Genomic DNA, 11,882 nt, shown 5'->3' on the forward strand with positions numbered 1-11,882 from the left:
TGAATTTATTCGTACTATTAATTTTAAATCTTTTTTTTTAACTTGTGTTTGTATTTCTTAATTTATTAATTTATATTGACTTTTTTTTAATTTAATCGAAAACGTTGGGAAAAATATTTGAGCAATTCGAATGTCGTTGTAAATGTTTGAGCAAAATATTTTAGAGAAAAAAAATTAGAAATTACATATTTTAAAAAAATATATATATAAAAAGGAATTCCCGACGCTGCGTCATGCGTCGGCATAAGGTCCGTCGGGAGAGGAACTCCTGACGCCACTTTGGCCGACCCATGTCACGGCGTCGGGTGAGGCATTCCCAACGCCGTGTTGGTACGGCGTCGGGAATGCCTCTCTCGACTCATTTCTCCCGACGTTATTTTCGACGTCGTGAAAAACGTCAGCATATCCTTTCTCGACGTTTTTTCACTTTCCCCGACGTTTTTGTGCGTTGGGAGTACCCCCATCTCTTGTAGTGTTATAAGGAATTATTGGGAAAAAAATAGTTTCTTCTCTCCGTTTCTCAATTTTATTTTCTTTTTTCTCAATTTATTTCTATTTGTTTCCTTTTCTCTTTTTTTTTTTCAATAATTTTTATTGGTTTTCTTTTCCTTTTTCTCAACTATTTTTATTGGTTTCCTTTTCATTTTTCTCAATTGTTTTTATTGGTTTTCTTTTCCCATTTCTCAATTATTTTTATTAGTTTCCTTTTTATTTTTCTCAATTATTTTTATTTGTTTCATTTTCATTTATCTCAACTATTTTTATTGGTTTCATTTTCCTCTTATCTCCATCGTCTTCCCAAGTAACTATCATTTTCCTCTTTCTCTCTTCGTCTTCCTCTACACATTGTCTTCGTCTTCGCCTCTCATCGTATTTCTTTACAATCTGGACTCTTTCTCTTCATCGGATCCATATTTTTCGCCTGACTCTTCCTCTTCACCGGATTCATAGTTTTTGTTTTTGTCTTCCTCTTTGCGCGGATCTGAGTTTTTGTTGTGGGTTTTTCTCTCAAACATTATAGGTAGTAGAGTTAAAGGTTAAATTTTGTTTTGTTTCTTTTAATTCTGAATATTGAGGACATAATAACTTGTTTTAAAATTAATATTACATTCTAGATGTCATAAAATATCAATGAGATTGTTGAAATTGATGGATTAAGAAGTAAGTCGACATCATCTAAGAGAAATGGCCTGAGTGAGAGATGATATTGCCAATCAAATTTGGCAACGTTTGATAGATACAATTTTATGTTTATGTTATTATTTTTTATTTGTGCACTAGTACTTTTGTATTAAATGAATAAAATTTTGATAATTTTATTTTTTTATGTTTAATAGATGACATATATTTTTGTTTAATGTTTAATTGAATTAGATGTGAATAAAGTAAAAAATAAATCTCGAAGAAAATCGGAGAACAAGAAACCGTTATCAAACACATTTTTTGTTTCTATTTCTTTTTCTTCAAGGAACAAGAAACAAGAAACAAAAACAGTTATAAAAACACATTCTTGTTTCTTGTTTTAAAAAAGAAGAAATAGAAAACCAAGAATAGGAAACAAAAAACAAGAAACAGGGAACGGGAACGTTACCAAACGGACTCTAAAATTTTCCATCCAAAACAAATCAAATTCAATAAAAGAAAATAAAATAGGGGTTATTTTTCTCCTCTTGATTAATTGACATAATTTTTTTCGCTCTTTTTCTCTCAATTAATTGAGATAACTTTGCTTTTTTGAGAAGTTAAAAATTTTGTTAATTAAAAAGGAATTATGATTTTTGGTTCTTATAATTTAGAAAACTTAAAAGTACAATTAATTAGAAATTTGATCTTATGATTTGATAAATCTACGTATAATTTGATATCATAGCTAATAGTTTTCAGAGTAGAAATTATTTTAGAAGAGTTTTATTAAAAAAAAAATTTATGAATAGAAAAAAAAGATTGAAACTATTTACAAATATAACAAATGAAAAATTAGTTGAATATAGAAAATTTTGATAGATTTTGTTATATTTTATAAATAGTTTCAATTAATTTTTTGTTATATTTAAAAAATGTCTCTTTATTAAACTACGATGGTGTTTTTTAACTTTAGAAGTTAAATTTAGGAACTAAATTATAATCGAAAATTATGTGCTTTTTATTAAAATTAATATTTCCCTTCTATTTTATGGAAATGGGGTTTTTGGGATGTAAAATTTGTATTGAGTTGCCTTTTCAAAAAAAAAAAAGAAAAAAAAAATCAAATATTGGAAAACTCATATAATTAAAATATACAAAACCAAACTAAAGGTATCCAATGCCACAAAGAATAATGGTGGTTCTCTGTCCATTCTCACAGAGAATAATAATATATATAATTCATGTATATATTTATTTAAAACAAATTGTTTTCATAGTTTCATTTGGATCTATGTACAATTTAAAATGGGATATAATAATAATATGTTAGTTTTTGTAGTTATGACCAACAAATCATTTTGCCATTTTGATGTCATTTGTCTTTTATAATTATCCTTTTTTTACTTGAGTTTAAATTTAATTTATATAGAAAATTAGATTTTTTTTTTTTTTTCTGTTTTTAGTTGAATTTGAGAGCTTTTGTTGGTTTGGATTGTGAGTGATAATATTTGTTGAGTTTCACTAATAATGTCTAACTTGATTACAAATAATTAAGGGAATAGCCTCTCTCAACTTCCTAATTAAACCCTCATTTTACATTTAATTTTTTTTTTCTTTTACTCTTATCTTTTTGAGTGTGTGTAAATATATATATATATATATATATGTATGTATATGTTTTTGTTTTTTTTTACCAATATATAAAAAATGGAGCCAAAGAAAAAACTTGATGGAGGACTCGGACTCAAAAGCTTGAATTTAAATAAGTATCCCTATTTCAAAAGTAAATTGAGAAACAAGCTTTGAAAAATTGAGTTTGAACAAATGAATGATTAAGAAGATATTAAAAACTAATAAGAAGGGGTTATTATCGAAATTTGAAAGTGGGTGTTGTAGAGAGTGATTAGAGGGTTAATTAAGGACCCAACAATATTCACATAAAATCAATTATACACGTGGCAATGATTTCAGTTGTACCATTGATTTGTTTAAAAATGTAAAAGTGATTTTGGTTTAAATTTTTTAAAAAGTGATTTTCTTAGTATTGAAATAATATTGGTTCAGTTTCCCTAAGGGCAGGCAGTCGTCAAATCCACCAGATTTCTTTGAGCCTCCAAATACTTTTTTGCATTATCCTAAAACACAATTAAAAAAAAGGGGGGGAATTCGTGGAAATAACAAATAAGATAATAGAAAATAGAAAAATAGTAAACTGTTATTTTTTTATGATTTATGGCAAAATTAACTGCCATAAATATTTTTCAAATTTTTTAGTCCGAAATTACCCTTCCACGGATGACGATTGTCCATATACAAATATAATGTATTTGTTGAGATCAAAAAATCAAACAAAATATCTCATATCATGAATACAACGTATTTGTAAACATACTCATTTATGATAATTATTAACTAAATCAAAAAATTATTATATTGTTTCAAAGATCCTTGAACATATTCAATTGGTTTCAATATCTCCTAATTATCCCGATAAAAATCAACAAATTAACGAAAAATAACTTCAAATATTCAATTTTTTATTTTTCGAATTATTGATTCAAAATTATATAATGCAATAATTAATTATTAGGATAAAAATTAAGAAATTAACGAAAAAGAATTTCAAATATTCAATTTTTTCTTTTTTGGAATTATACATTCAAAATTGAATTCCTCCATAAAATCATGGCAAAGGATAATACAATAATTAATTATTAGGATAAATATTAAGAAATTAACCAAAAATAATTTAAAAGATTCAAATTTTTTACGCATCTAAGATATCAATCCTTCCCTAAAATCATGGCAAATATAATGTAAATAATTATATTTGGTAGATTAGTTAAGTTTAAAGTCAAAATTCAACCCTCTCTAAAATCATATGTCAAATATAATGCAAATATTAATTATCTAGGATAAAAGTGCCGAAATTAAGGGAAACTAAATTAAAAGATTCGATGGAAAGCAACGTGTGGAAAACGATATTCACAAAATAGAATCTAACCAAATTATAATTCTTAATTTTAACATTTTTATTTTCTAAATTATTTATGAAAAATCATTAATTTTGCCCTCCTAAGATTAGATTCATAAGATTATGTCATATATATCTTTTTCCTTCGCCCTAGTCTACCATATCTTCTTAATACCCGACCGCTACATCAAACCAAAACGTGAGGGCTACATACAAAAGAAAAACAAATACCCATTATTTAACCCATGGAGTCCGTATAATATATGAAACAATAATTTAATTTAATATACATTCCTCTTATATAGAATCTATCAGTTTTTGGACTACTCAATAAACGTATGTTCCCATTTTTTCGATGGCTTTACAACGAGTGAAGACCATATTCGATGGTAGATGGATTAAGTCTTCCCGATATATTGACTATCGCATCCTTGATATATATGTTCCAGTTTCATCGTCGTTTCAAGAATTTGTAAATTGCATCCAACGTAGACTTTTTCTAAATTCAAAACTTTCTATCTCTAGGTTGACCGTTTACAGGACTGATTGCAACAATTTCATTCAGGTTGTTGATGATAAGGATGTGTCTTGGATTATGTTAGTCATAATGAAATTTTCTGACAATGATCTACATGTTGTCGTTGACACTGTATCTCTGCTACTGATATTGGAAATACCCCGTATTTGAGTAGTGAATTACCTAGAACTGATATTGAAAATATCCCGTATTTGTATCTCCTCAGAAGAACTCGACAGACTTTGAATTCCAATTGGCAATCGTTTCTTAAAACCAGTAATCCCCGTGACTCTTAACCGCTCACTTGTTCTTGTTTTGACCTCTCCCTTCTCCTTTTTCATCTTTATATTATTCTCTACAATTTATAAAAGTTGTTAAGGACAATTTATATTTATAACTACACAACAAATCCCAATTAATCTTCCTAAAATAAAGGACATATATGTTCACATTTTATGTCCTTTATTTTAGGAAGATTAAATTAAACAAATAAAATATAAATATATCTATCTATAAATTTAACATTTAACTGGAAAAAAAAAGTTAGTACTATATTTTCAAAATAGAAGAACACCAGTCAAGAACAAAATCGAAAACAGATGCTGGTGGAAAGCGATTTGAAAATTTGAAGAATGTTAGAATCGGGAACAAATCTTAAGAGAAAATTTGAGGATCGGGTATTTTTTATCTACTTGCAGAAGATGTGAGAATAGAGGACAAATCCAAAGGTTGAAGAACGAACAAAAGCGTGAAAACGAAACAACTCACCGATAGTTGGCAATCTACATGCAGAAAACAAACAGAAGGTTGAAGAACGAACATAAGGGTACAAATGAACGAAGGTCGGTGGAAAGAGATCTTAAAAGGGAACGGTGGAGCGATCTTAAAAGGGTCGGTGGAAAGCAATCCTAAAAGTCACCGCAACATGAGAGAACAGAGATGGTCGCACGTATCTTAAGTGACGGTGGAAAGCGTTTGAAAAAGGAAAGGAGAAAATGATCTTATTTTTCAAAGGAAAAGAGAAGGTTAAAAAAAATCTAGGTTTTTGTTTTTGAAGAAGTGAAGTGGTTGCATGCAGAAGATGTGATGTTTTCCAGAAGATGGTTTATTTATTATTTTTTTTTTTGGAGGGGGAAAATTAGAATATTTAAGAGTGTACATAGTTTGTATTAATTATAGAGTATTTGTGGTTTTTGTTACCATTGTATTTAGAAATCCAATTTTTCAATTAGGTACGGGCATTTAAGGCATAGTTGTCCCATTAATTATTTAAAAATTAACTATTTTGCTATTTTGCCAATTTAAAAATAAAATTGTCATTTATCCAGAGTAAATCTTATATTTTGATATTCTTCTTGTCGTCCAAAAAAAAAAAAAAAAACCTTTTCCATTTTTCATTGCCTTATCTACAAGAACACAACACAATCAGACGGTTTTATCCAATAGTTATCACTATTAGGTTGGGTTATGGTAACGCAACCCTTGTTTGGGAAAGAGTTATCATAACTCTTGTTTTAGGGTTATCGTAACCTCTCTTCCCTTTCTCCTTTTTTTAAAACCTTTTTCAACTTTCCATAACCTTATCTCTTCAACTCCTCCATAAAACTACATTTTAAAACCCTTCCCTCAAACACATATTGTCATAAAACTATCTTCTTAAACTTTTTCCCCAAACATATGTTATGGTAAAACTAAGTTTATCATAACACTAACCCTTAATAACCCAATCCTTCTCGCAAACGGCCCCAATGGAAATAGTTAGATTTCAAGAGACTATTATTTGAAATTTGTTTAAGGTTAGTTTGACTGAATGACCACTTTTAAAATTGTGATGGGATGCTTTCTAACAACAATTATCGTCGTAGATCTTTTATCGTACTGTCATTCGTCTAGTGATTATATTTTTTTTTCTTTCTTTGTGCAAATATTTGCTACACTACATTTTGTTTGTGTGATGCTCGAATTCTAATTCATGAAATATTACAATCTCACTAGAAGAATTTTGGCCTTTAATGTCGGTTTAAAACCGACATTAAAGGCTTGGCAACCGACATCTTTGTGAGCGTTATTAAAGGCCTTTAATGTCGGTTGGGCTTTAATGTCGGTTTAAAAACGACATTAAAGGCCTTTAATGTCGTTTTAAACGACATTAAAGGCCTTTAATGTCAGTTTTCAACCGACATCTTTGATGGTGTTATTGAAGCCCTTTAATGTCGGTTGGGCTTTAATGTCGGTTTAAAAACGACATTAAAGCCCTCTTTAATGTCGGTTTGTCAGTTTTCAACCGACATCTTTGATAGTGTTATTGAAGCCCTTTAATGTCAGTTGAACTCTGATATGTCGGTTTAAAACCGACATTAAAGCCTAGTTTTTTTTATTCATTTTTACAAATTTATGTTTATTTAATTGTTACATTATTGTCCTATAGACTGACATTGGGTCAATGTAGATAAATATGTTTTTCACACGCCAACAAATCAATGAAATTCATATTATGTTAGAAACTATAACATTTGTCTTTTACATTTGAATACACAAAATAAAATATTAATATTATGTTTATATATACATTCTACAATAGTACATGAAAAAAGATTCTAATACAAGAATTAAATAATTAAAAATCCTAAATGCCTTCTCAATCTTCAATTTTCAACGATCGCTTGACCATTTCTACACAATCGCTTAGCTTTCAACCCGATATCACTTCAATTATCTACAAACAATATCCAAATAAACCATTTATATGAATAACAAAGCTGTTTGAAGTACTGAAATTGCAGAAAAGGATGAAAAGTTCTTAATATTGCCCACCAAATGAATAATCAACATTTTTTTACATAACATTATTATGAAAACCAATATCAATCTATAAAGAAATAAGCAACATCAACACAATAAGCTGAAAAGTAAAGCTCAGTTATAGTAACTTCATTATCTGCTGATACTTGGAGATGAATCAAAATGAAAACAAAAACCTTATGATTCAAGAGAAAGAAAAGCTACTTTACGTGAAAGGACAGAAAACAAATTCCTAGTCCATGCATGGGTAATATACTTCCTTCCAGAATGAGATTTCTTTCTTTACCCCATTTGAAATAATTTTCCATGCCTCCACCATTCCACTTTTACTCATGACCTTCTCCATTCACAACACAGTCTCACAACTTTAATTGTTGATAAAGGAAATTATTCACAAGTTTATATTACCCTTTCCTAACCAGCCTGCAAGTATGAGTTAAATGAATAAAGAGGAGAGCATCTTTCCACCTTTATCAACCATACTTCACTTCTAACAATAGGAATCTTTATCAACCACCTTTACCCTTTCCTAACGTACCATCTTCGATTGTGTTCTTGAAGATCCAATGCCATTGAAAAGACCAAAATACTAGACTCCTGGAGGTATCTGAACTAAATAAATGATATCAATGTCACCAGACAAACAACCAAAAAAGTCGAAAGAGCAATGGTTTGAATCAGGAAGTTTCTAAAACTGAGTTCTAAAACCAAGAAACGTCTTATAAGAGAGTGCAAAACAAAAGCTTGAAGATATTATTTGACAATTAAACTATACTAACGCTAAGTCTAATAACCATTTGGTTTTGGTTTTTGGTTGTTAAAAATTAACCTAAAAAACACTACTTTCTACTTGTTGATTTGCATGTTGTGTTATCCATTTTTCAGGAGTGTTTCAAAAACCAAAGAAAAATTTGAAAACTAAAAAGAGTAGTTTTTAAAAACATGTTTCTGTTATTTGGAATTTGACTAACAATTCAAATGTTTAGTTAGAAAAGTTGAAAACCATGGAAAAGAAGTTACAAGAAAATAAGCATAATTTTTCACAAAACCAAAATCTACAAACCAAATGGTTCTCTGCATTGGATAGCATAGCTCCAGATTTTGATGACCTTGGATTCCCTCAATTGAAACGTTGGTCAAAGGAGCTAACCCTGTTGCAGGAGATAACTTCTAAAAACCACTTAAAATAAAAATCATAGCCTCAAATGGTTAGTGTAATTTAAAGTGGTTAGCAGCTTTCTTTCTATTCCCAAATATGTTTTTCAGAAAAATGAGATTTAAGCCTATTTACGTTACTTTCTTTTATTTCAAGGAAAGAAAAACAACCTTAGAACATGTTACTAAATATACATCTTAGAGATAAAATGCTCAAAGTCAAACACAAGGCTAAGACAGCAGACTAGAACAACAAAATGAAGCTTGCTTTAAGTTATAGCTAAGTCAAATAACCTGAATCTATAATGGAAGTGTTTGAAGCATCCGACAATGGGGGGCTGACTTCTCTGAAGCAAATAATAGGCAAAGCACGCTTCGGTATCTTTCTTGCTTTTGTGATGTCCTGAAAACATTGCATATAGTAAGAAAACCGAGATACAAAGAGAGATTGCAATTGTAATGACTGATAACATACTTGCAAATCTAGCATAAAGTTTTATAATAGAAAACACCCACGTCACTACAACGCATAACAAATCTATGAGTTTTATGCTTGTTAAAAGATTTGTAGCAATCACTGAAGCCATCTGCCAAAAATCAAGGAAAATATCATCATTAGGAAGGAATAATACAATTTAAAAAACACGCATGAATCTGGCCACGAGCACAACAGATCTTGTTATCTTAAAATCTCAACTATCCTTAGTTAATTTATTTCCCTAAACAATGTAGTTCTAAGAAAATATAGTTACAAACTCTACAGATCTATGAAAGAAAGATAATTAATAGCATAGCAGCCTCCTACAAAACAATCAAGAAAAAACCAAATCAGAGACAATGATTAAAGACAGAAATGAAATCAAATCCAAGCAACAAAAGTGCACAGTATACACTCTTATAACGGTTAGATGCATAGTTAATCCAACATTAGATCTTCTCCCTCACACATCGAACCGTTAGGAAACCATCATGAAAGTGACAACCATAAATACCAACTATACATTAAATAATCTCTCAAAGTCAAGAATTCAAGTGAGAAAATCAAAAGTAGGAAAGAGTATATACCGTCGGTGATCAATAATAATAATAAAAAAAAAACTCTAAGGTTTCTTAGATGGAAATCTAGCCACAACATGAAAATCTTAGTCAGTGTTCGTTCCTAGCCACTATTAGGAAGTAAAGTTCAAGCAATTTTCAATATTTCATACACAAACACGCCTGCAGTTTAAAAGATTTCATTAGAAATGTAGTGCTATATCATTCTATGTGCTTGAGTTTGACTCCATTACAAAAATTATTCATTTGTTGATTCAATTTTAAATAGTCTCAATCCCAGAAAACTATGCTATTGGGTTTCGAGTATTACACACACATACTACAATTCTTCTCAGAGTTTGTCATGAGAAAATGCTTGGCCTGCAAATAACATTTTTTTTATCAAAGATTTGAACTTCTCTATTTTAAACAAGAAACCATGGTTCATTTGGATAATGTGTGGGGTGGGGGTATCGAACCCTTAGGTTACAAATGACAAAGATCTACAAAAGGAGGTCCTAGTGAAAAAAGCAAAAGTGTGCTGGAATCAACCCATTCCTCTCGGTGATCGGTGATAAAACAAAGAGACATGATATACAATGGGAATGCCACATGAAGGATCAAACTTACCTCCTTGGCCATGCTACATGCTTTATCGGACTGATTCAGAATCTCGAAGTAAAACACGGAGAAATTGAGTGCCAGCCCCAGCCTGATCGGATGAGTGGGAGCAAGATCCGCAACTGCGACATCCTTCATAGCATAAAATCCAACAAGTGGAAAATCAGCATTCAGAATAGTTCAATCTAAAGCACCCATATTACAGGCATGAAAGATCCTAATATCTTTTAATTCAATTTATTAAAATAAACCATTAAAAGTGTTTGGCATGGAAATGATCTGTTGGAGACTGGAGATCCCACGAGGAAAACAACGAAAAACAGAGTAATAAAGAAAAACCGTCTTCAATTTGAAACCCATCGGAATAGGCTAAATCAAGATTTCATTTCTGTAAGAGAAGAAGGCTGTAACATAGAACACGGAAACATAACAATAGTAAAAGATGGATCAGATAAGTAGAGATGTTCCGTAGCGATACAAAATCAGTATTCAAAGTCAATTCACTAGTCAAATGTTCAACCTCACAGGTCCATAAAGGCAGCACAAATTCAAAAATATCTCACTAATACCAAAAAAAGTAAAAAGAAAAAGCGAGCCACAAATACCTGAGCAGCCCTATAAGCCAACATAGTATCCTCAGCAGCAGCTTTTCTCTCATCTCCAACCTTAAACTCCGCCAAATACCTATGGTAATCCCCTTTCATCTTCAAGTAGAAGACCTTAGACTCACTAGCAGAGGCAGATGGAATAAGATTCGAGTCCAAAAGCTGCAAAATACTCGCGCAGACATCGGAAAGCTCAGACTCAACCTTTGATCTATAATCCTTAACAAGAACAACATGCTCTTCATTCTTACGACTCTCCTCCTTTTGCTCGATGGAAGAAACAATCCGCCAAGCAGCTCGAAGTGAGCCAATCACGTAATTGTAAGCGACAGAGAGAAGATTTCGCTCCTCAACAGAAAGCTCAGAGCCAGGTGTTGAACCAAGAAATGTTGAACCAAGAAGAGAGGGGAGAAAGTGATGAGATTGAGAAAGGAAGAAAGGGAAGAAATGTTGAGAGAAAACCTTCTTTCGTAGGGTTTGGTAGAGAAGAAAGGAGAAAAGAGTAAAGTCTAGGGTTTGGTAGAGAAGAAAGGAGAAAAGAGTAAAGTAAGAGAGAGAAAAATTCAACTTTTTACAAAATTAAAAAAATAAAAAATAAAATAAAAAAGACCTTTAATGTCGGTTCTAAAAAACATGATGTTTAATGTCGGTTTTAAACCGACATTAAAGATAAAGCTTTAATGTCGGTTTAAAACCGACATTAAACATCCGCCTTTTGAAAACCGACATTAAAGCTTATTTTTCATTTTTTCCACCCGACATTAAAGACCAGATTTCTTCTAGTGTCTCTTAAATTTTATCTTCCTTTATGGCATATTGAAAACAAAATAATAGGATCCAAACGAATGTACAAATTTTTTATTTAATTGAAGATCACTGCCTTCAAAAACATTCAATTCATTTCAAGTAATTCAAACTAAGACAAGTTTGAATTAACAAGCAAATGAAAGCTTTATTCCTAAGACTTTTCAATGAACATATATGACCTTTCATTTGGTTTATGAACTTAGTCGGTAACATTAATATATAATATAAATATAAAACAAGT

General features: G+C 30.5%; 1 protein-coding gene across 1 annotated transcript; it reads right to left on the reverse strand.

Annotated features, from left to right (window-relative positions):
- Nucleotides 1–10,094: 10,094 nt before the first annotated feature.
- On the reverse strand, nt 10,095–11,233 carry LOC127148975 (14-3-3-like protein GF14 kappa; the record flags this gene model as incomplete). The annotated part of the gene is made up of 2 exons (XM_051083413.1): nt 10,095–10,361; nt 10,835–11,233. Coding segments are annotated over 2 exons (666 nt in total), but the record flags the coding sequence as incomplete, so codon positions are not given.
- Nucleotides 11,234–11,882: the final 649 nt, after the last annotated feature.

The sequence above is a fragment of the Cucumis melo genome, chromosome 4 (genome assembly GCF_025177605.1).
Source record: "Cucumis melo cultivar AY chromosome 4, USDA_Cmelo_AY_1.0, whole genome shotgun sequence".
Lineage (NCBI taxonomy): Eukaryota > Viridiplantae > Streptophyta > Magnoliopsida > Cucurbitales > Cucurbitaceae > Cucumis > Cucumis melo.